The 26,766-nt window shown below is 35.5% G+C and overlaps 1 protein-coding gene across 1 annotated transcript in view; it reads right to left on the bottom strand.

The window, feature by feature from the left end:
• LOC124306283 (protein abrupt-like) overlaps positions 1-26,766 on the bottom strand; it is a 166,611-nt gene that overhangs the window by 62,694 nt on the left and 77,151 nt on the right. Inside the window, exon 8 of the mRNA XM_046766805.1 lies at positions 16,189-16,303. Coding sequence (XP_046622761.1) covers positions 16,189-16,303 — 115 coding nt within the window. The remainder of the gene's footprint in view (positions 1-16,188; positions 16,304-26,766) is intronic.

Genomic DNA, 26,766 nt, shown 5'->3' with positions numbered 1-26,766 from the left:
AAAAAGAAAACCTGCCACGGAATTCGAATTATCGAAAAAGGAAAAGCCTCTTTTCTTGCCAAACCAATGATGGATCGCGAGCCTGTTACCTAGCCCAAATCCCTTTTCGTTGGATAAACAATTTACCCTTGCTTTCAAGGGTCGCTTTTCCATGAGCTAAAACTTAGGAGAACCGCGTGATCCAGCCGGCAACAAATAATCTGCAACGGGAAACTCGGAAGTCACGCCATTAACCTCGACTCAACTAATTAGGGGACGCAATGTTGGGGCTGAACGAAATTTGTTACAAGTCCGACGAACGGACGACGTGATGAAGCGTTGACACTTCTGATGCAACGCCGCATTATCCGGTCGTTGTTACACCTTATCCATGAGTCATTCCACGTCGGGAATGACAAAAATGTCACCATGACTTCACAATCTCGTGATACTTGAAAATCAACCGCGCATGCGCGAGTTTTATCGGCTGTTCGTGCAGGCTGGCCATCCCGAGTTTCAGCTGTCAAACTGTATCTGGCGGCGATGTAGTTGATACGAATTTTCGAGGTTAGAATCTCAAATAATTGAGTTAGTGACTCGGAAAGGTGTGGAAAGCATTTGTTATTGGGTCGGAAAGTTGATTCTTCAAAGAACGGTCGGAACTTGATGCTTACGCTCTTTGAAAATTCAAACGTACCAATTTTGCGTACGTTGGCACGCCTGCATCGCAGACAGGAATATCGCTGCGGGAAGATTTCGCCGACCAATGAGATTGAAGTATTCGGCGCATGCGCAGATGATTTTAAAGGTTCAAGAGATTGTCCCGGTATATGCGTGTCAGAAAATATCATGAATTGAGCCTCTAATGCCTCTTCCACAGAAAATAACTATGTCCATCGGTCCGATATAAGAAATGCAAGTATGGTGTGCTGAAAGTACATGTTTCAAAGAATCGTTCCTGAAAATTTGAGCGGATTCGGTTTTTCAACTTTTCCGCGATTCCACGTGAAAATATCGGATAACCAATGGCGGGATCGTGTTTCCAAAAAAATGTACGATCGATTTCATATTTTCGATTTTTTTTTAAGCTTATAACACGCGAAATACAACAAAAAAAAACCACTTATTTTTAATTAACACCCCGAAATTGGGCAAAAAACTTGAAAATTCGATTCCGAGCGCTAATCTTGTCCCCAGAGGCTGAAAATTTGGGATTTACCGTTTTTCAGCAATCTGAATAACTGCAGAAATAACTCTCACAGCAATGCACATTTCTTCAACTTTAGAGAATGTCTGCTACTATGATTTTTAATTTCAAACCTGAAAGAGTCGCTGTGAAATGTTCTCGTTTATATTCATGTTGAGCCACCGTCAATTCTGCCAAGGCAAAAGATCTCAATTATCAGAGCCCCAAAAATAGTCACGAGGCACAAGGGACGATAATATATTGCGTTATATATAAAACCTTTAATCCGCTAAGAGGATGCTGTATAAAATAAAAGTTATTATCATTTTTATCTGACCAGCCATTAATCATATCTACTGTTTCCATTCCGTACCTCTGAAAAAATTTTGTATGGACTTATTTTTGATTTATCTGGAACGAGAGTTCAAAAGGAAGTACAACGAGGCTCAAAACTTTCGACATAAAATTTCTTCGTTTGTTTAATTTTGCTAAAGAAATCGCGTATGATACGGAAGATGATATATTTTCATACAAGGTTGAGTCTCGTACAAGTTGAACGCTGAGTTCGTGTAGGAAAGGCTTGTTCATTTGTTTGTAGTTTCTAAATTAGTTCTACGTTAATTTAGAGTTATTTGTAAATGTTTGATTGGTAGAAAATAAGTTCAAGTTTGATAAACGACGCTCTTTTCGCGGGATTGTTGTGAAAGGAGAGGAGAAGGCATTCGGTAAAATATGTTGTAGAAATTGAGAAGTTTTGTGAATAATAAATAAAGTTATTTACAAATTTCATATCGCTGGTATCATCAAGTGCACTGGGAAAGTTTATTTGAATTCATTGTTTAATTTAAGTCGTTCCACCTCTGTTTTAAAAGTTCATCAAAGAGATTCTGGCAGCTTTAGTTTATCTAGAAGGAAAAGTCTTCCAAAGAACTAAAGACCAGGATTTAACCAGCTGGAGATTTCAGAAATTCAGAAAACTTAAAAGGAAACATCCTAAACAAATCACCGATTTATCTTACGATGAATTAACAAGACTTCTCGTAACGAAACAAGTAAATAAATAATCGTAATAAAATAAAGTGAGAGCTAAAAATTCGGGAGACGACATCTTCCATCAAAAGTTCCCGCATCGTCCAGGAAATGAGCACCGACTTTACGAAGCTAAACTTAAAACTAACGAGAAAATTATAGGAAGATAAATTTACCTTTTCACGTATAACACGCCCCGTTATTCCGCGCTGTTTCTGCGATTGGAAAAATCTTTCCTCAACGTCAGCCGGGCTTCGCAGACCGATTAATCGAAAGTTTTTTTAGCCCGATGTTAAATGGATGAATCCTGAGATTCGACCCGATTTAAATTTACTTCAAGTTTATCTATCAAGTGCTGTTTTTATTTTATTTTCTTTAATCTATTTTCAACGTGGTTCGGAGCTTATAATCGATGAAAATCGGGGCGTCGAGTGCCGGGCAAATAGGCGGCGGATTAAATTGCCTCGAGAGCCATTCGGATGCAAACGATTGGTCCAAAAGCCGCTTCGATCGGATTTACGAACCATTGATTCTGAGGCAATGGAGATTTGTCTGGAATTTTAATACATTCAAAAGCTGCAGATATGTCGCCACGTGGCATTTGCCTTTATGAAAACATCACACTTCCAGTCCTCGAACATTTCTTATTTTTAACCATTTTTTTACAGTGTAGACATAATTGTTATCTATCTTCCATTTTCTTCACTGCACCGGAAAGGTGTTATTCAATACTCGTTCAGACACAAAACGATTTGAGTGTTCACTCCAGTAACCCGCGGATGTAAATGTAATAAACTTATATTGTCGCCCTCATCCTTTTTCCCTGTTCAAAGAAAACTCATAACTTCGCAGCTAAGAATATTCCGGTCCATATTTTACCGCCAAAATTTCACTAAGAACCCCAAATACTTGTAAATAAACGAGTACATGGACGACTGAGAGGTTTTTGGTCCAAAATTAGAGCAGCGATGTACTTTCATAGTAATCTATTATATTCTAACATCGTATCGCGACAGCCGTTGTCAATAAAATATTTCGCTCGTTTTGAGTTCGAAAAATTGAAGTCATTGCTCAGTGCGCGGCAAGTGTGGAAACGAAACGTACACGGAGAAAAATTTCATTTGTTACAGTAACTAGAAAAATTCAGTAAAACGGGTATCGTTAAAAAAAAACTGTTCGAATATCGTTGAAACTACGAAAATCGACTTACGTGTAAACATTTCGCGCTATCGTCGATCCTTTTTTGGTAATTGCAACGCAAAATCAGTTTCTGAGGTTTACTCTACTTTTTTAGTTGAACAAGGCTTTAACGTCAATTTATCGTTGCGCGAGTATTAAATTTGCGCAACAGTTGCAAGAAAATCTAGTAACAGTGATCGTAATGAGAAAGAATAGTAACGGATACTAGACTTTCCGGTAACAGCTACAAAACCAATTTTCATTTTCTACCTAGAACTATATTTTTCGATTGTGTTAAAAAATAAAAATAGTTAAGGACTGAGCGGCGACCGGAACTAAAAATTTCTCTCAGTGTACGAATATGTATTATTATATGGATTCGTGGATTTGAAGCACGGGGAAAAGGCGTGAATGAAATTAAGAAATTTTTATAAATTACTTTGCGATGGATTCGTGAGCTAAGAAAGCAAACACCAGCTGCTCGCATTCGCGTTTCGCAAACCCAGGCGTGCGATCGATCACTTGAGTAATTTTCAGGGAAGATGACAACGAAACCCTACCTGATACATTATCTTGTAATTTTTCACCGTAATGAAATTTCGTTTCACAGGTCAAATTCATGAGCCTCCAGGGGAAAAAATTTACAGACGACGTTTTTTTCCTCGACTTGTTCTTTCGTCGCGATGGTGATCAAAACTTTTTACACTTTTTACGACAGTAATTACACTTTCTCGATTCAAGCGTCCGGTACATCCGGTGCAGTATTAAACCTTGCCAGTCTGTCGTATCGCAGAAGTAAGAACTCGATAAAAACGAAAACAAGGTGTAAATAAACGTCAAACTGTCAAAAATGTTGGGATAAAGTCTCGTCGCTATGAAATTATCGTGCGATATCTTCATTGCTGGGGTAAAATTCAATCCAATCGAATCGAACCAATGATTTTGACCAACGGTGAAATTTTCTAGGAGATAATTGAGAAGTCGAAGATAATCGTAGATCGGTGAAACATCGTATCTATTCGATGACATTGCACGGAGAGACAAAATCTGAGAAAAATTACCCTGCTGTCTATAATCGTGATGTAAAAGGCACCTAATGCATTTTTTATTCATGCATGTTACAAAAATTATAGGTTTTTATGAAAAAAATTACTACCTTGCTTGGAAACTGTGTGTTTCTGCAGCACAAAATTTAAAATGTAACGACGCATTTTTCTGACGCAGCACGGTAAAAACTACATTAGATGTCTTTTACGTCACGATCATAGTAACATTAGGGTAATTTGTCTCAGATTTTTCTCTCCGTGTGGAATCACAATTTGTCCTGATCGGCCAACCGTCGATTACTACACTTGGAATAATTTCATTTGTTGCAGTAACTGGAAAAATTCAATAAACAGGTATCGTTAAAAAAACTGTTCGAATATCGTTGAAATTACGAAAAACGGGGTACGCGTAATCATTTTGCGCTATCGTCGATCCTTTTTTGTTAATCGCAACGCAAAATCAGTTTCTTCGGTTTACTCTACTTTTTTAATTAAACAAGGCTTTAACGTCAATTTATCGTTGAACAAGCGTTAAATTTTCGCAACAGTTGAAAGAAAATATAGCAACAGCGATCGTAATGAGAAAGAATAGGATACTAGACTTTCCGGTAACAGCTGGAAAACTAATTTTCATTTTCTATCTAGAACTGTATTTTTCGATCGTGGTAAAAAATGAAAATAATCAAGGACCGAGCGGTAACCGGAACTTAAAATTTCTCTTAAGGGGGTATTCTAGTGTAGAGGCATGAATTTGAGGTGTTTTTTGAAGTGCTATAAACAAAAAACAAAAAATATTTTTACCATCCATTTTTTTATCAGGCGTTTATTATTATTTCACGATTACAAAAAAAAAAAAAAAACAAGTCAAAAAATACAAAATTGAAAGTGCTATGAGTTGTTGAAGTGGGGGGTACAAAAAAAATGGCGCGCCAATGTTGTCACGATTGCAAGCATTTTCAAAATCAGAAAAAAAAAAAAAAAGATTATTAATCTACATAAATGTAGCTATCGTACTAACTAAAAAAAAGTCGAAAAAAAATTTTTTTTTGCCAAATTACGGCTGTCCGAAAAAATAATACGTTTTTTTTTTTGACTTTTTTGGACGTTTCTGAATTTTTTAAAAATAGTAAAAATTATTATTTCGTTATAATAATAGTTCGTGCGATAGAGACATGTATTGAGAAGATTCTCACCAAATTTCAAGTGAATCGGTTCAATAGAACTTGAGAAATCATGTCAACCGTTTTGAAAAATGTAGTTTTGAGAAAAACGCGTTTAAAGTTTCGAGTAAAATTCGTTCCATCCGAGCCAGTATTGAAGACGTGTCACTAAAATAGCTATATCTCTGAAAATGATTGAAATTTTGACTTGTCCTTTTAAGGACACATTCTTGAAAGGTTAAGCTTTGAAAATATAAAAAAAAAAAAAATCGATTTTTTCAAATTTCTACACTAGAATACCCCCTTAATGTATTTCCTAATTAGCGATGTTGATCAGAGCTCAGGCAATACTGACGGGCAGTCTATACCAGCTGCGGGGTCCGCACCCCCAAAATCCGGGCTTCGATAATACAGCTGCCACTTGAGGCCGGCGCCGTTTATCGTTATTGGCAAAGGTCGGTGCCGAGGCGATGATATTGTCTCCGTAAGCTGGATTGGCAGCGATTAGAGAGGCACTAAACTTCCCTGAGCAAGCCGTGTTGTTTTAGTTTAAAGTTGACTTTTCGCGCAGCGAATCGCAGACCCTTTTTACCTCGCTTTTTGCCCAAGTGAATATCGCCATTTTTCACGGGTGAGCTGAAATTAATTCGGCGGTGCCGTTCAAACATTTTTTGCTTTATGCTCAAGATTCAATCTCTCCGCAGGATCGGTCAAATACGCGGTTTTATGATCTGATAACATCGGGCCAAATGAATTGATATTCAATTCGGTGAGCGTCAAGAGTTCGACGAAAAGTTGATGGTCGGGGCGGGGTTGAAAATCCGAATTTGAAAAGTTCCGGAAGCGCCAGATTCCGACTTTTTTTTTTATCGCGAAATTTAAAGTTGATAAATCAAACTTTGACGAAGTATCAAAGTTCCGAAACGGCGTAACTTCGACAAGTCAACGTTCCAAAAGTGCAAAAATGAGAAAATTTAGAAATCTGAAACATCGAAATTCCGATAACCGAAGATTTTCAGTTTAGTGAATTTCTGGATTGGTGAAAAATTTCGCCACTTTGATCTGTTTTGGTTTTGGATTTTCGATATTTTTACGTTCGGAATCCTGGTCATTCTGATCTTTTGCACCCACTCGTTGAGTTAACCACGTTCTGGGAGTATATTTTAATTTTCGAAAATTTTACTCTATCGAAACTTTATTTTTCCGGCATTTTGCTCTATGTCAAAACTTTACTTTTCGGAACTCTGCTCTGTAAAAGTTTGAGTTCTTTGCTTCAAGTTTCGTCGTCAAATAATTCGTAATTAGGCGCTTTGGGAACTTGTCACATTTGGAACTTCAACATCGCCCCAGATAGTCAACGATTCAATTTCAACCGTTTGATTAGTCAATTATTAAAACAAAAGGGTCTCATTGGTAACGTTCCCAGCTATGAATTGGAAAATTCGAACGGCAGATGGATTGCCGAAGCTGAAAATTGTTTTTCGTGATTTCAACATTAGAGTGGAAGGATCACGGCATTGAGTGATTTGAAAAATGTAACTTGTTAAATATGAGTTTATGTATATTTTGAAATAGCATTAAAATCTTTTTGATTTTTACAAACACTCGGCGAGTTTTTGAATAACAAAATCCGATTGCCATAACATTATACTGATAGATTATGGAGGTGCGATAGTTTATTTATTTCTTTAACTAGCATTCATTAAGCTTCCGTCAAATATGTTTTCTCAATTTAGTCGGTTTTGAAGGAAACTTCAATCCGATCGCATTAGAAGACGACTGCAATCAAAGAACAAACAATTTTGTGTCGAGAGGGTTTATTCAAGTTGTAGATATTGGTGAGAGATGATTCTTTGCTAAAATAATATTAACATCAAGTGGGCGCAATGCTATAAAATATTTGTCAAAATTACAGAAAATTTACGAAACGTGTTCGAACGTTACGAAACTGTTATAGTAAAAGCTTCTCCAAGTACGATGAGAGTTTAAAATTTGATCTACATATCTGTTCGTAAATGAGTTTCACATGATTTATAACATTTAAACAGAATTTTGACATCATCTTCATCACCACGGGTAAAAGTTGTGAAAACTTTCTTATTCCATGTACGATAAATGCAAATGAACATCATTGTCGAAGAAATTGTGGTTTTCCTTTCTTCGGAGTGCATAAAAAGTATAATCGAGTAAAAAGTTGATAACTGTTTCATTTCTATTTTTCTCTTTTTCTTTCCGTCTGCTTCAAAGTCGAACGATAAATTTTCTATGGCTTTGAAACGATCCGGCACGTATTTCTGCCATAGAAAAGATATTGAATAAGAATGAAAGTTTGCTTTTCTCTCTTCGGCACCGACGCGTTGACGGCAAAAAATTTACACCAATTTATTGTCCGACTATGCATATCTATACGCACACTATTGGTTAAATACACAACCAGCCGACCGAAGAACTGTGCGGGTTAAAAAGTTCTGGGAAAAAGATTCTCGCGCTTTTTAACGCTTCCTTTCCTTTTTATGCACAGAAAGCTGCGAAGGCGTGCAGCGTCAGGGTTCGATAATGCCATGAAAACCTTGAAGTGAATACATTTGAAAGGTAGGTGCTGATTTGAATAATCGACGCATCGAGCATTCGTGAAAATTTCACTTCGACATCGTTAATACAACTTTTGTACAATATTGAAGAAATATTCCAAACCCTCTGTACGGAGGAAAAGAATTATTTGAGTCAAGTGATATTCGTGGGATTCAATTAAATGGAGCGAAGACAATACTTGATACAACAAAATACTTTTTTTTAACGAAATACTTGTGACAACGCTTAATGTAGAACTGAATCATCGTGCTGACTATCAATTTATTCAAGATAACACGGCTCGAGTTACTTGCAATAATCTGAATTTTGTATCAAGAAAATGAGTGATTGGAATGATTAAAAATTTTATTGAACGTATGGTAATCGTTTTGTTTCAAAAATACTAAATTTTAGTATGGAAACAAATTGAGCTCGTCTTAATACACTTTTGTTGAGTCGAGAGTTCAACGGTTGAAACACGTAATGAAACTTGTTGTTACAAAAATCTTTTGCAATGACTGAACATCAGAGTTATTCAAACGCATCAAACGTATTCTTTGAATCATACAATTTGTGATTCTGCTGACTCAAAATTTTGCGGAATTTATCTAACATTTAATAGGTCAAACCCGAAGACTTATCGCTGTACGTGTCAAAGTATAAATTGAACGTACGTCAATAGTTTTTGTTTATTTGTAGTCAGCGTCAATTCCGATTAACCGAAACTTGGTATTACGCTTTCTCTGTTTGTAACATGTCTGATGACAAATTTAATCTCACGTTATCCGTATCTGACTTCCTAGCCGATTACTCGGTTTTATAAATATCTCTGAAGCTACTTCAGTGGCGAGAAATTTCACGGCCTAGTGTTCGTTTATGGTACAGGTATACCGATGTTTACGATGAATCATATATTCTCTAGTTGTTTCAAAGCTTATGGTGTTTCTTTAATCTCGTAAAGAAATTAGTGCAACCGATTGAACCAGTTACGCCAAACAAGCTACGGTTGGATCAACAGAGGATGGCATTCCAGCGATGTAAGCCTTTAGTTGTCTAGATTCGTCTACTTATTTCATTTGAAGTACCTAGTTGTTTCTGTCAAGAAACATTCAACTTCGAGGAACGATACGTAAACTTGAAATGAAATGATATTTAGTTGACTGAATTTCGGAAACACATCGAAAGGTTCATTCGAAACGATACTTCGTTCGATCGCGACAAAAAGGGGTTTTGCTGAATCAAGGAATTCGCCTGATTAAATCGTTTTGAGAAACTAACGAAATCGAAATTGTTAAATCGAAGTCATCGTATTTGAGACAAATGAAAGATACTAGATTGAAATGAATGAACTCCAACAAAATCTATTTTGTTGGTTCAAGAATTTCTTTACCTACGTTTGAATTCCTGCGGCTACTCATATTATATGTGAAAAGACAAAAAAGCATGAAATTGAATTTTTTACGTGAAATTTCGGTAGTTTTCAAAAAACTGAAAAACGCGCTCAAAGTTTCTTAGTAAAAATCTGCCGCGTTCGTAAAAACTATTCATCCTATTTATAGATTACACGCCGAGAAAGTTTGACTTCATGAAAGAAAACAAATACGAGAAGCGAAGCAGATGCTTCGGTGCGTTGATATTTTGAAAAGGTATATTTTTCGATAGGTTTAATTTTTGTCCTACCCGAGAATAAGCAAGGGGATGATATTTTCGCAAATGAATTTAAAGAAGAAGAAAAAAAAGTCACGAATCCCGGTGTCGTGGCATAAATTTTTTGAGACATGACTTAATTGTGAGATAAATTTCAATTTTGTTTATACGACGCATTGTCTTTGTCATCTTTTTAATCCCATGCCCCACTATTCTTCATAAGCTGAAAGGGAGAAAATTATAAGAGGGCGACCTAATTTGCTGGCGAGGAAGAGAGAAACTTTTATCCACGTCAGATTATATTTTTGTTCTTCTTTCTGGCAGATGCTGTGAGTTGGAAATAAAAACAACCGCCGTACACAACACACTTTAGCTCACGTAATTTCATGCTCACCCAGAAAAAATACGGAAAAAAGAAGCAAAGAGTAAAGCAAACGAAGGAAGACTGCGAACATCGCCGTAAGATGCTGAGAATATTCTCAAGATCAAAGCTTACCGGCTTTAAATTCTGACGTTTCTATCAATATTCATTTCACCCGGGATGAAAACTGTTTAGGAAAATAAATTAATAAAATTTTGAAATTAACTGCTGGAATAGAAAAACGCGAAGCTGATGTAAAATAACACGAAACAAATTTCCACCGACGATGCGGAGGCAACGATATTTCTGCTGTAATACACGCAGCTTGATGTTTTCCTGAGAAAATTTGTTGACGGTTATGCAATGTGTATGTATAATTATCTACCTGTAATAAAACCAACGCGCATTCTAGGCATGAACGAATTGCAATTTAACTGTAAACTTCGATAAAACGTACGGATGTGTTGGAAATTGAATCCAAAGCATTGCGTGGAATTTTTGCTAACGATATGTAATACGGTAAAAAAAAAAACGATGAACCGATTATGTGTAAAATTTCACTACAATGAAAGCGACATTCTTTTGTTCTTGTACTTTAAAAAAAATAATTTTGTGCTTTTCTTTTTTTCCAATTTCTGACAAATTCTCGAAGTGAAATACAAATTTCGACAATAACGTGTCGTTTTCTTTGTTCTGTTTTTTTTTTTTTTGTTCGTGTAAGAATTAAAAATTGGATGAATGAAAAATTAGGAAAAAAATCTAAAATTATACTTTTATCTATATACTGAGAAAAATTTCATTTGTTATAGTAAGTGGAAAAACTACGTAAAACAGATGTAGTTAAAAAAAAAAACTGTTTAAATATTGTTGGGATTACGAAAAACGAGGTACGCGTAACTAAATTTTGCGCTATCGTCGATTCTTTTTTGGTAATTTTAACGCGAAATCAGTTTGTTCGGTTTACTCTACTTTTTTAATTAAAAAAAAATAAGGCTTCAACATCAATTTATCGTTGTACAAGCATTAAATTTTCGCAACGGTTGCAATAAAATCTAGCAACAGTGATCGTAATGAGAAAGAACAGTAACGGATATTAGAATTTCCGGTAACAGCTATAAAATTAATTATCATTTTCTACCTAGAACTATATATTTTCCGATTGTAGTAAAAAATGAAAATAGTTACCGGAATAAAAATTTTCTCTCAGTGTAGAATTTACGATAAAGGGGAATGAAATCGTGGACGATGGTCGTTGAAACACTCCATATATGTAGAACACCTATACATATAACACCCACTTGACATCCCTCCCTGAAGAGTTAGCGAACGTTACGGGTATGCGAGACTTGCCCGACATAACTTGAAACTTTATTGCGAAAGTTGTATCCCCGGCGGAAGTGCAACTACAGTAACAAATTCGAGAACTACCTCGCTTCACTGCCTCCAGGTACGTTGCTCGTGTAAGCAATAAAATCAGAGACGAATCGCGAGCTTTTATATTCCAACTTTTGAACGGGTAGCAAAGTTGTAATGAGGAAAATCAGCAGGAAGAAAATAGAGCAAGAGTACATGCCTGGATGCAATTAGTCGAACTTGATAAATTAATGCATAAAATTCAACTCGGTGTACTCAATGAGGTTCCACACCTTCTCTGAAAATGTTGATAAGGTCAAAAAAAAAAAAAAAAAAAAACTCTAGTTGATTAGTTTTAATAACAAGGAGTTGATTTTAAACTGTCGTAAATTTTATGGAGTCCGTTTCCGAGTCTGAGAAACTCCTCTTCCATTTATAAGAGTAAAAATAGTGCTTTCAAAGTTTCATAATTTCACAAACATGGATCACGATTTTTTTTAAATTTTACAGTGATTCTATGATACTAGTGATAGTTGCTGTATTAGTATTTCTTTTTTTGTTATTTAAGAAATCCATCACTAGTTACGGAGAAACGAAAACGCGAGGGGGAAATAACTCGTTGAATTGACGTATCGATAGCTTTGTGATTCAATTATAATTCAGCTGTAATAAAAAAAGAATTAAGTGAATTAGCAAATCATGAATTGAAATAATTAGAATTACCTGAGAAATAACTGGTCGAGAGAAAACTAATTGAAATTGATTTGAATTAGTGTTTGAATTCGTGCAAGAATTAGCTCGTCGCAAAGAAGAGAAATTAACTTCTATTAAAAGCTTTAATTCAAATCAACAGGAAATAAGAAAGAATAGATTTGAAATTTTTTAAAACTCACTTGAATTGCAGTGAATTATCGAGGTAAAAAAAAAAAAAAATTGAAGTTCGTGAATTTAAATAAATTATATTGAATTAAAAGAAAGTAAATCTGAATTAATAAAATTAATTTGAATTGAAAAGTTAAGTAGAATTATACGAATTAATTTGAATTAATTCAACTGAAAAAATCAGTGTGTCACTCAAATCTCAAGTTATTTTCCACACACGATTCAGCATCCATTCGTTTCAAACTTGCAAATATCCATAGCTTCGTAGTCTTTGCCGAATCGCCGTAAGAACAAACACGCGCGTAAAATAATTTCTGCACGCGTGATTTGGCGATCGTCCAAAAACATCTCGAATGAAACCGAGATAAAAGCGATCGTCTTTCGAGTTTCTTTTTTGCAAAGTAAAGCTTATGCGAGTGCCCCGTTTTCTTCAGGGTGCAAATGGATTTCGTAGACGACGTTGACTGTCGTTTGGACTCTTGTTCAGAATGGTTTGACGGTAGGTGCTTGGATTTTTTTTATAAACTTGACAGTCTGTCGCGTTCATTTCGTTCGCCGTCAATTGCAGAGACAAGCTTTGTGTGCACCATGTGACTCGTTTGAGAAACAAACGACGTCGGCTGAAGCAAGCTCTTAAGGTCAAACAGTGCTCCTACCTTTACCGACCGAGCAAACTCACCCTTTTTCTGCCTACATCGAATGAAAAAACTAACGTAAAGGGTTTAAATTTCGACAGTGCATCGCTCTTTGCGCAAAGTATCTCATCTATGCACTTTTTGGTCCCTGAAATGCGGGAAATGTAGGAATAGTAACACGTGTCAAAAAACCACTCGTTTTTTGACTATTTTCGAGATACCAGTAACTTTCCGGAAATTTATCCCCTTTTCGTTCGTTTGTTTATTTAATATAGGAAAACAAAGGTGACTATGCTCGGTCGGTAAGGGTAGGAGTACTACATGACCTTAAGGTTGTTCGGACGTTAGAGAAATGTAAAGATGAAAAGCTGAATTTTTGATGTGTTATTAATCGCTAATAAATACGTAAGAAATAATTATTTTGAGAAAGATCTAACGTGTAGTTTTTGTGTAGTTAATTATTAAAAACTGGATACTTAACATGTAGTTAATAGGGAATCTCGTGCAAAACGCACATTTTCCAAAAAACCTTTGCCGCTGAAATTTGGGAATTATTGTTTTTTTTTTCTTTTGCAAATACATATCACAAGGAATAGCGGTAAATTTAAAAATATTTTATTCTTTCATGAAAAACTGATTCAAAAATGAAAGGGTCGCCGTTACCGTTTCTTCCGCAATTCTTAGAACGTGAATATTACCGTATTGTTTTTGACTCGGGAGATAATTTTGACTATAGCACAAGATTACTTTTCCATCGTTTTACCTCACAATCATTAGCCTCTAACAGGCTACTATTAGTCAGATGGTTTGACTAAAAATGGGTGTAATCAGAATACAGCGTATTACAAAAACTTGATTCAAACTTGCTGTAATCATTGTTTTGATGTATAAAAATTAAAAAAAAGAAAAAAAAGAAAAAAAACTCGTAATTTTCATACTCGTTACAATTTGAATCGAATTTGTTTACCCCGCGATTAAAAGATACTGAGGTCATAAGTGAAAATTTCTCGCAACCTTGTACGAAATGTTCAACTTTCATCCCGAAATCCCCAATTTTGATGGAGACATTTTCAAAGACCCTTTAAATCACGGTTATGGGTTGTGGTCGCGGTGAAATGACGCTGAATCGACTGAAGTGAGGCGTGAATGGTCTACGGATCAATTCTCATACCCGTTAACTTCCCAGTGTTTCCTTGAGCTATTTGGGGGGAAAATACCCCGCTACCACGACGTCTACAAAGGCAAGGGTTAGTCGGTTCCTCGGTTTTCGGCTCAGGAATGCGAGAAGCCCTTAAATTCGTTCGCGTCTCGGTGGTGTTTTTTGCGAAGCGTTGAGTCTCCTTCAAAGTTTTAGAAGTTGAAAATAATGGGGTGGATTTTTATCGCGAGAGAAATACCGGCAGAATTAGGGAATAAGAAATTATCGTAAAAAAAGTTGAACGCGGCGGTATAAAAATGGAGGCGTATAGGAAGGTAGGGTGAGGTTCTCCATTGGAAGCAACATTTTCATGGTTTTTTATTTCGTTTTTAATCGGAAAACTTGTATGATGGCGGGAAAAAAAATGGATAAAAAAATCGTTGTGAAAAGGTATCACTTTTATACGCATTTTGAAAGGGCAATCTCGAAAATGGAAGGTTTTCCATTTACATAATACGAGGAAGATGTCACTTTTTGTAAAAAAAAAACGTCATCATTCAGTTCCATATAATGATACAAACTTGGTTTTAAAATCGTATTGCAGAGAATTAAACTCTCTACAAATATGTCCAATGAATGAAATCCGTAATTAAAACAGTTCAAAATTTGTAAGACTCGACTCGGAAGACAATGTTGTGTGAAAATTCATCTTCAAACGTCTTTAGTGGCTGAATTATTGGTTTTAGAATAAAATTGCAAATGATAAATCGACCACAAATATTACTATAGATTAAAGTCTGCAGTTCCAATGGTTTACAAGATGTGAGTCTTGGAAATTAATTCTAGGTGAAAATTAATTTTTTGAGTCTCTTTAGTGATCAAGTCATTGACTTTTTGAAGAAAAACCAGATCACAAATTTGTACGCAATTCAATTATTTACAAAATGCCTGTAAAATTAAATCGGTATAATTAATTGCGGCCCAGTGACGGCAATTTAAAAAGAAAAAAAAAAAAATGTATCTTTCCAAAGTTATTTAACTCTTTGAGTCACGCGTTATCGTGCCGAGTCAACTTTTATGACAAGACAGTACGGATCCTGTGGTTTTTGGGGTCGCTGATTACGAATATGAAATCAAACTTAAAAAATTCAAGATGGTGGATCCAACATGGAGGACGAAAATTTCAAATTTGATTGAATATGGTCAATAAACTCTATTCAGGGGTTTTTGAGGTCACTGGTTACGAATCTGTGATCAGATTTTGGAAATTCAAGATTGTGGGTCCAATATGGTGGGTGAAAAATTTTAATTTGATCGAATACGGTTGAAAACTCTATGCAGGGTTTTTCAGGGTCGCTGATTGGATTCGGCGTACTGAATTTTCAAAATTTAACTTCAGATTCGTAACCAGCGATCCCAAAAACCCCTAAATAGGTTTTTTTCTCCGGATTTGATCGAATTTGAAATACTCGTACGCCATATTGGATCCGCCATCTTGAATTTCTAAAATCCGATTTCAGATTCTTAATCAGCGATCCCAAAAACTTATAATTTGAGGAAAACATGTGAATGCGTAGAGGAGTAACTTTTTCGGAAATAAATGGTTCCTTCAATTTTCACGATCTTTTCAATCAATTTTTTTCCAATGATAATAACTTACATTATATCGCAATAATTACTCTCGAGTATCGAACATCTGTTAGTATACCATTAGAAATAGTAAAAAAAAACCGCAAAGAAATGTGTTTAAAAGTTCTCCGAATATCCAAAAAATTGATATAAAACAGGTGGTAAGAATACTTACCACTGTGACTCGATGGGTTAAATGGGAAAACTTCGAGTTCAAAGATCGACCTTTTAAAATTGGATTTGATACATACCCTCGGGGGTTGTCTTTTTTTCCATGTACTACAAGTTTTACGGAAGGGATCGTACGGAAAATTGTTCCTCCCAAAGAAAGTACCTACCTCGTTTGAAACGCGGAGCAGATATATTTTTTTTCAATATGGAGGAAAAACTCACCAGATATATCGGATGGACTTCATCTTGAGGGCGGTCGAATTTTCTTTGCACTTGTAGGCCAAAACTTGCTTCACACTGCTCACGTCCACCGTTGGAAATCTCGAAGTCACATACGCTGGAATTAAGCAATAAACAAGAGTCGTAAAAAACAATAATCTTCCCCTCTCAGGAACGTCCATAATCTTCCGTATCTTTCATTCCATGATTAAAACGTTTGCAGATTTATCGAATGATAACCCGGTTTCTGGTTTGGGGGAGAAAAATGGGGGAGATAATTACATCGGCCCACAAAAAAAAAAAAGTGGTCTGTACATTTCAACAGACCCACCTACCTTTATGTATTTTAACGCGCTGAATCCGAATCTGAGGTCCGTTTGGTCCGTACACCCTCAAAATTTTGAGAAAAGTGCAAAAAACCGTAAAAAATGGAAAAAAACTGCAGTTTTGGTGATAAAAAAAATTTCTAAATATAAATCATATAAGTTTTACATGTGATTCGATCCGCTGAGTATAAATCTGAAGTTTATTTTGCCTGTAGGCCCTTAAAAATATAAATAAATTGCAAAGAATCCCTAAAAATTGCTATAAATTGTATTTTTAGTAATAAAAAAATGTATTAAACATGATTAAATTTATTTCTCACGTATTGTGATGCACTAAATCCAAATAAAAAATCTGTTAACGTGAATCAGTCAGAAATTTCCCAAAAATCGTTCGAAAAAGCATAGAAAGATAAGGTAAGGAACGAGCTTTATCGATATCAAGGGAAGTGGAATGTCAACGTGATGGCAGATTTTTGCTGGACGCTGAAGAGAGAAGTAACGAAGGACAATAAAAAACGAAAGAGAAACCCGTTGCGTAGTTCATTTGAAGGCAAAAGAGTTCGACACAAACAAAGAACAGCTTGAAATCGATAAAGCTCGTTCCTTACCTTATCTTTCTATGCTTTTTTGAACGATTTTTGGTAAATTTCTGACTGATTCACATTTGACAGATATTTTATTTAGATTTAGTGCATCACAATATGCGAGAAATAAATTTAGTCATGTTTAATCAATTTTTTTATAACTGTAAATACAATTTATAGCAATTTTTAGGGATTTTTTGCAAATTATTTATATTTTCAAGGGCCTACAGGCAAAATAAACTTCAGATTTATACGCAGCGGACCGAATCACATGTAAAACTTATATGATTTATATTTAGAAAATTTTTTTATCGCCAAAACTGCAGTTTTTTTACATTTTTTACGGTTTTTTGCACTTTTCTCAAAATTTTGAGGGTGTACGGACCAAACCGACCTCAGATTCGGATTCAGCGCGTCAAAACACGTAAAGGTAGGTGGATCTGTTCAAATGTACAGACCACTTTTTTTTTTCTGAGCCGGTGTTATTATTCCGGAAAAATCGAACGTTCATTTCACACTTTTCCGCACACAAGAAAAAATAAACACATTATTTTTATCCCTTTCACATAATATGCAGAACTGAAAAAGTAAAAAAAAACCTGTTTTTTGGCAGTTTCGGAGAATCTGCCTCGATATGGATTTCACATGTTTTTCTTGCACAAAAATTTACCAACGTGTTTTCCGTAAGCAATACTCAGACAAACAATCTACTCGAGTACGAGCCTGTTAGAAAATCCGCTAGCTCGCCTAATCCAAGTAAACGATTAGAACAATAGGTTCGTAATAAATGAAAAATTTTTGTTCCAAAAAAGTCGAGAAAGTTTGAGGGTACAAAAATTTGAGGATTTGCATAGCTCAGTGTACACTGTAACATCCAAATTTGATTCGTCGTGAATATCGAATTATTTCGCAACGGCCTTTGTACACAATACCAATTGTACGAATATCGGTGGAGGTTTTAGGTACTTTTATTTACCGAAAAACGAACGTGAGTGAGAGTAAAGGGGAAGGTCTGATCTGTGAAGCGAGCCGGTTATTCGCGAGTGAATTTTACGGAAAATTCGGAGCCACGTTTGTGTCTCGGCTGCTACGCCGTAGCGAAAAATCGACTCCGCTTGCTACGGTAACGCAAATCCTCTTTCGGCTGGAATAGAATTTGAAATGGAAATTGAAATATATACAGAACTCAGACCCGCTGCTCGTGACAACGAAAACGCCCCGTTTTCTTCCCTCCACACGCTTTTCTGCCCGCGCGAACAACCAATAAGCAACAATAACTCTGCGAATATTTGGTTTCCAAGATCCGGAAGCTGAAAGCTCTCTGTAGTCAGCCAATTTTTCGCAGTTTATTTAGTAAATTTTTTTTTACTTCGCGTGTTTCGCCCGCCGCTCGGAGGAAATAAAGCCGTTTTTTATCTCACCAGTATTTTATCACCTATAATCGAGGGCTCGAAGTCAGAACTCCCTGAAACCTAATATTACACTCACGAACTGCTCAAACGACGCTTGTCCTACGATTTTTCATCTTTTCAGTTATCCTTGGAATGATTTTGGCACGATGAAACTTTTCGTGTTACTACGATATTTGAAAATATTAGGATTTCTACGATTTTAAAAGAGACATTGCGATATCAGACATTTAAAAATGTCTACGTAATTATTTTACCGAAAGGAATTTTTTTTTCATCGATCTAAAAGCTTTCGAGAGTCTGAATTCGATGTTTCTCATCTTTTACAAGTTCTGCTAAAATATTTCACGATCCTGAAGACTTTTGCATTGTCACTAATTTTCCATTTTCATGCTACTCAAAAATTCACACAAATCATGGTTGAACGTGTCTACGGAATTCCTTCAGATTTTCACACTGCGGTGATAATCAGTGTTGTACGTTATCTAGATAATTTTATATTGAATAAAGTCACTTCATCTTTCATTTTACAGAGATACTGGGAGTTAAGTTTACCTTCCGTCTTCATCCGTATAATTCAGCTGTTCATTTCAATCTTTGTTTACGGTACAGAGATAAAATGGACTGTTTACTCAAACATTGTTAACGATACCATTCGGAATAGAGACTCCGACGTAATTTTGCCAAGTTAAATGATTCACTAAAAACATCTTCCTGATAAAAGTTCTTCGCAATCAACTTTCACTTGGAAAAAAGATGTTTCGGGTGGCGAAATATATATTTCGATGCTCTTAACTAATTTTTACGTAAACTTGCCACGTCTTTAGTTGTTTCAAAAAATTAATACTATCTATATAGTTAACCCTACTAAATCACTCGTAACTCGATAAAAAATTATTCGCACCCGCATTTGATCAAAACAGTTATTTTTCTTCGACGTGTTAAGAATTTCCCGTTTTTATTATTATTATCTTTCAGATTATCCACGATGAAAACGAGGATAACCTCGTCTTTTACAGTGATAACCGCACGATAAAAACTATCTTTCATTTCGTCTGGATGAATTTGTGCAACTATTTTTCATCGGCGTATTAAGAATTTCCCGTTAATATATTTATCTTTTTGATTTCCCATATTGAAAATGAGGATAACCTCGTCTTTTACAGCGATAACCGCATGATAAACTATCTTTCATATTGCCTAGATGAGTATCTCATCCTCGTCTAGACAATACGGTACTCATCATCTTGTACAACGCTGAAGTGAAAATTCCTCGCATACGTTAAAACTTGAAGGTTTTCCGTAATTTCGACCGCTATGACGACTCTTCCGGGAACCGCGAAAGGTCGGCAGGTAGCTCACCAGGGACAATTTGAAATTTAAGATAGGTGGAAAGTCGAGACGCGATAACCGCTGATTGCCCTTTCTCGCGGGAAACAAAGCGGCTGTGTTTCTGCGTGAACCGGTGCCGGAAAAAGTTGACCCACTTATGTCTGGCAGTGTCACCGAGAAATAGATCGCCGTTCCCGGGCAGTGCTGTCAAGGGTGCAGAAGTTCCATCCACATTTTTTCCCTTGAGCAATGAAAGGTTATCTCATCCACAATTTTGACGCGCGCCAGGGGCGTAAAAAAAGGGAAAAAGGGTTGCGCGTATAAAAACCGGATTGCTGGTGCCATGAATTTTTTGAACGCACATTTTTTCGTTGCACACGTCAACCAAGATTGAAAATTGACTGGCAGTAAACTCATCTCGAAATTGATTTAATTCAACGTGGAGAAATTTTTAACTTCCCACAGAATCAGGCAATAATCTGCGAGAATAAAATACTTCGTGTATACGGTGAATTTATTTCAAGAGATACGCGAAGATCGGTTGAAAAATATGGACGTAAGTAATTTGATTCAAACTGTTCAAAGGGCGACGATAAAAAGAAAAAAAGGTAAGCGGAAGAAGGAAAATTGTCAGCGCGTGAGGATTTCAAGATCCATGTTCAAATCCCGACGAAGCTGATTTCTTTGCGTAAATTTTTTCGACTTTCTTATTGTGAACTGATTTTCTCACATTTCGCAAACTGGGTGCACGCCCTTATTTGTTTCAGTATCCAATGTTTTCATTTTTAAACAAACGATGTACGAATTTAATTGAAATCAATTATGATTGGCAGTGATCTCGCCAATCGTACGGTAACTGTGAAGATAACCTTTCTTTCAAGTCTGAAATTTTGCAATTTGCAATTTTTCGTGATGGTGAAAATGGTGAGGGTTAAGGCCAGGTCGAAATTGCGTAGAATGCCCCTTATTCTTTAGCGATAATTTTATTTGAACCAATTGGCAGACGCGTTGCAATAACTATTCAGCTTTTTGTCAGAATGCGATAAAATCCGATCTGAACTTAGAATTTCGAAATTCAAATTCGCGAACCCAAAATAACGTTAATCAAGTCTTAAAATTGATGCGCGAATTTTGACGGTTGCGGGTTTCGAATCAGAAATCCAAATCACCAAATTCGAAATGGTGAATCCAGTATGGTGACGATCGATGTTATTTTGAAACCTATCCAAGCCGAATAAAAATCACCATACACGTAGGATTTTAGAGTCGATCATTTTGAATCGGAAGTCAAAGTTTTAAAATCCAAAATCGAAATAACCCTACGTGTTACAGCAAAATTTATGATCCGGAGGTCTAATACTCTCCTTTTTAATCCATGTAAAACAAATTTATGGCGGAATGTGGAAAAAAATGAATGCAAAGATAATTTATTTTCCGACTCTTCTTCTGTCTTTTCTTTTAAAAAGGGGGCGACGAATGCAGAAAAATACGTTCGTACCGTAGTTATTTTCCGAAAAATCAAATTTTCATAGTGTTGGAAAGAAAAAAAAAAACCCCCACTAAAATGCCTTTATATACTGAAAAACTTGTTCCCGTTGATCTTCAAATTGAAGTTGAAAATTTTTTAAATCAACAATCGACGAATACCGTCCATGCGAAATTTTCGGTTGGCTGCTATAACAGGAAAATCATGTTAAAGTCAGTCCTTAAAAAGACGGAGTTACGAAGGGTTCTGGAACCTCTTAAAGTCCGAGGGATTCGAGCAAACGCTGCTCTGCGAGTGGAAATAAGGTACTGATTGACAAAGCGTCGTTACACAGTCTCGCAAAAACGAAGCAAAGCACGATATTCATTACGCGAAATTCTTGGCGAAGCTGAAGAGAAACGAATCGGTTGCTCATCCGTCGAGTTCTCAGCATTGTTTCGTCAATTTTAGGGACAATGAAAATATGAGTGAATTTGAAACGTTACGCAAGCGTTGTAACAAGCTTAAATACCTATTTCAAGACAGACAATCACGGGTGAATTGATTTTACGGTAACGATAACTGGAAGTAGGAGCCGTTAACGAGATTTACAATTCCGAGATACGGATTTTCCTGTTGACCTTTCACGAACGAGAAGAAATGAAATTTATCGTCATGTTCAGGTGGCAATATGTTAATATTTTGGCTGAAATATTTTTTAGTTTTGAAGTCACGAATATTAAAACTTCTTTTTAATATTTAAAAAATTTACTGGTTAAGAATGTCAATTTTTAATCCGAATCATTCCAAGACTGGTTCCAAAATGGAGCAATCCGATGGAAAAAAAAGAAAAAAACATCAGCACCTGGTGAATCCTGAATTTACAAAAACAAATGCTAGTTGTGAGCATTCGAGAATTTTTTAAGAAATTTTTAAATCTTTTCGATTTTACGATAAATAACACGTTCGAAGTGAATAAAAAGTGAAATTGATATTAAATAATTTTTTTTTGAAATATAGTATTGTAAAATAGTGTCAGACGAGACGTTGATTTTCACTGAAAGTTGGCGAAAAAAATAATTCCCACTTTTGTCGCAGGTAATGATGGGATATTCCGAGTACGGTGTAATTAATTATTTTCGAATATAAAATGGATTGAACAAGGCAACTTTTTACCCCCAATTGAACGTAAATTTGAGCATTCTGAAATAAAACCGATAATTGTATACAAAATCGTTAATTTATATTTTTTCTATCCTCTTCATTTTCTTAAAACTTCGATTCCACACAAATCTGAGAGTAAAAATTCAGAACCCTTTCAACCTGAGCCAGAATTACCCATATTTAGGTATAATTTTTAAATAAAAAATAAATCTCCCGACCTCAGACGGTAATGATGCATAGAATAAAGATATGTAAAAGAACGTCGATTTTTTTTCAATTATTTAACATTCTTCATTCTCGTTATCAGCGGTATTCTTGTGTTAATTTTTCAACACTTGCATACGTTCGAAAAGCAAAGAACTTCTCATTACCCGGGTGATTAATCGTATTGTATTATGAAATTATGAAAACGTTTAATGAAATGCGAATCAAGAGAACGAAGAAATTCTGAAATAAGTCGTATAATCGTTCGAAAAATGTGTCGGAGTGAATAAATTTTGCATTAATTGTCCGCAAGTCAGTTACAATTTTTTGCGAGAATTTTAAACGTTATTAAAAATAAAACGTTACGAATAATCATTTGCATACCCGAGTTGATTAAGAATAAAAAAGACAGGTGCAAAAAGTGCTGTTTCCTCGATTTTTACCGACTTCAAGGGATTCGACTTCGTTCAATCCTTCAACGAAAAGTTCAGAATACTCTCGTTGCTCTGTTTACTCAGTATTCAATTTTAATCCCTATTCTCATCAGCACGTAACTGTCAACAACGGCGTTAAGTTTTTCACATAAAATTCAAGTGAAAAAGGAAAGTAAAACAAGAGGAAATTGAGATTGATATTTATACGGGGTTTGCTTCGTTTTCGTTGTATTTATGTAAATATAAGAACACAGCTGTTTATTTCAGGTAGTCAGAAGCCAGTGACTAAGTGGCGAGAACTTGAGCTGATAAAAGCTGGCTGATGCGAAATTTGAGATAACGAGAGAGGGGTTTTAATTAATGATTACGCCGTTATTATTTTCAAGATAATTATCTCGACGGTTGATTTAAACCAGTGAAAATTTTCCAACAGAGTTATTAATTCGCGTGAAGTTACTAGAGCTTTCAAACGGAATTTGGATGATAAGTCACCTGTGCAAAATCAAGAATCGCGAAACCTTCGGCTCTTGCGGTATTATTAAATTTTTTTTTTCAAATCTTATTTCTTATTGCTTGATTATGCCATGAATGAAAGATTGTTCGTACTGTGCATTCATTGCCCGGAATTCTCTATCAGTTCAAAATATCTGTAATTTTTAATAATTTCATTACGAAATGGACGGATTTTTCGAATTATTACATTCGTAAGCTGCAAAGATCTTTTTAGAAATGCAAAGTTTGGAAATATTGGAGTTATAAACAAATGCGTGGGTATCGATAATTCGTTTCAAATCTCTTTAAAATGGTTGAAAATTTAGCAGATCCGTTCGATTTCACTCTACGACTCAGAAGACTATTTTCTACAAACCCTTATTCAAACCCTTATTTCTTATCATGGAAGCATTGTCGGATATTCAATTTTATAATATTTCGCCGATACTGATTATGATATAAAGTTGTAAAAAAAAGGTAGGGTGAAATCAAATGTGCTAGATTTTAAAGCATTTTCAACCGATTTAAAAAGAAATGAAATTATCGGTGTCTAAATTTTTGTTTATAATTCCGGTGTTTTGTATTCTCGCAATTCGTGTTCGTAATGCGATCTTCGTATCTTTTATCTGATAAATACTTGCACAGCTATTACGTAACACAATTTATACGAAGTATCGATTTTTAGTGCCTTTACCGGGGCAGATTTCACTGAACATTCGAAATCTCTGCACTGCGGAAAACAGTAAAAGAGCAGAAAAAAAACTTATCGACGCGAAATTTTTTCGGCAATTTGTTTCAGAAGCGAGGTTTTATTTAATATAATCGACTTGGTTTTACTGGCATAAAACGTAATTAGAATCGGTTTCGGAACTGGTGACGTCTATTGTATAGTAATGATTTTTTTTTCCAACACCTGCTTGGAAAGTTCGATTTTCGAAGATTGCGGAGTGTGCGTAAAGTGCCTTATTTTTTAACAGTGCGGTAATAAAGCGTTGGCGCATGCGCACAAGGGTGTGAATACAAACATTTTGTAAATTGGCGTGATCTAGTGTGCAAAATCTGTTCACACGTATAGAAATGAGAAATAATTAATCTTACTAATAATTAAGAATTTTTCAGGCATTAACAGAACTAAATATATCATCACATATTTCATCAGAATCCTCTTTATTTTTCATGCAAAATTTTAGCTCCCATTGGAAATTGTATGAGAAACAAGCTTGATTTTTTTCAATTTATGCGACGATTTCATTCAAATATTTATGCTAATAAAAAAACGGGTTTGATTTCGAGGGAAGTGTAATTGATACGGTATAATTATACATATTTTGAAATGCGTTTTCTATTAATTTCGAAACGAGCCCCAACCTGTACGATAAATTGGTCCAGAGATATCAGCGTTTAAAAATCATCGTGCGCGGGTGCTGGACGATTAAAAAATTTTTTTTTTCTAATTGTAATCCACCCCGTTTAACCCCAAAAATACTACCACTGTAATTCCAATAAAATTTAAAGTAATCTTTCCAGTCGCACACAATGCATATTCGGGTGGTCCTTAAAAAGGTCATTTTTGAATTTCAACTATGTCAACTCCCGAATCAACTCCAAATGATTCAAAAGCAAATTTGGATTTTTTTAAGATTTTCATCTCCACTCTAACCCGTGCCGCTAGAGTAGATTTTTCCGTTTAACAGGAAATCTGCCAAACAGATGACAACGAAATTTGATAAAGCGAGCTTTCTTGGGTGGCTCATTGGGAATCTGAACTCGAAATTTCAAAATTCAAAATTCAATCATCATCAAGACGTCCCAAAAGTCAGTCGGTATTGCCATATTGAAACCGTAATTTTTAATTTTGAAATTGCGTGTCCAGATTCGTAATCAACGACTAAAAAAAAAACCTCCCTATATCAAATTTCATCGAAATTAATTGGGCAGATTTATCGTTCCCTTGAAAAGGGTTGAATGGGAAAATCAACTCTGGCCGCACGGGTTAGAATTGAGATAAAAATCTGAAAAAATTTAAAAATTTAACATTCGAAATCCAAAAATGATCTTTTCAAGAATCATCGTTAACCAACTTTTATAAAATTTGAAATCCTGACCATTTCAAGAGTGTCCGGTTTGATGTGAATTGACTCACATATGATTAAATGACATTATATAAAATCATTCGATGACTCTCCTGTCAAGTTGTAGATTTTTAATAGTCAATGACGATCGTGTTATCATAATAAAGCAACGAATCCGATAGAAATCAAAAAGAAAATTTGATAAAACAATCTCTATGATCGTATGGAAGACCGATGAAAGTTTGGGCATTTTTCGGTGAAAATTACAGGTTACGAAGAACGTTCAGAAGCAAAGAATTCCGAACTTTCCGTGACGTTTTCCCTTAGGCGAAACTGCCTACTTTCGTCTGGTGGCCAATTTCCTTTTAATCCTGACTCGGTTCCTTGACAATGTTGTACAAGGAACCCAGAGAATATAGTCCAGGCTGAAATAACAGCCAATAGAATCGTGACTGGTTGGGATTAGGTTGACGAGGGCGTTTCGGTCCTTCAGCTTCGTTTTCCACGGTCAACGGGAATTCTACCGTGATCTTTGCAGGCCGACCGAATGTCAGATACCGCACGAGCGAAAGATAAATAGAGTTTTATCTAATTTGCGAAATTTGTTCGCCATTTTGTAAAAGTTCACATGAAGATAACCATTTTTAAAATCGATGAATTATTTTTGTAAAATCAGGGACTCGAAAACACGTCTTTTCGTCATGATTCAAAAATGGGATGAAAATGCTGAATGTTTTTATTTTCTTGAATCTTTTTATGAATATATATAATATATATATATATATATTAGAGGATCTTCGCTTTGCACGCCAACCACCCCATTTCGACTTCAGTGAGGTGGGAGTTAAGGGGTTAGGTGGGTTTCAAAATTTCAAAAAATCGAATTTTCTTTTTTTTTGCTTATCTTATAATTGAATATGTTGAGAATATTCCTTTAAAATTTTAAAACGATCCGAGTCATATTCTAAGAGATATAGCCTTTGGATGTTTCACCCATCAGGCTATAACCGAGCGTGACGCAGGTATATGGAGGCAGATATATCGAGGCAGCTGCTTAGCTATTGTTCGTTTATTTTTGTGATGCGAATACTAGGCTTAG

This window comes from Neodiprion virginianus, chromosome 5 (assembly GCF_021901495.1).
Source record: "Neodiprion virginianus isolate iyNeoVirg1 chromosome 5, iyNeoVirg1.1, whole genome shotgun sequence".
In the NCBI taxonomy this organism is placed as follows: Eukaryota; Metazoa; Arthropoda; class Insecta; order Hymenoptera; family Diprionidae; genus Neodiprion; species Neodiprion virginianus.
Note: the sequence above shows the minus strand (reverse complement) of the source record. Positions and strands in the feature narration are given on the sequence as shown.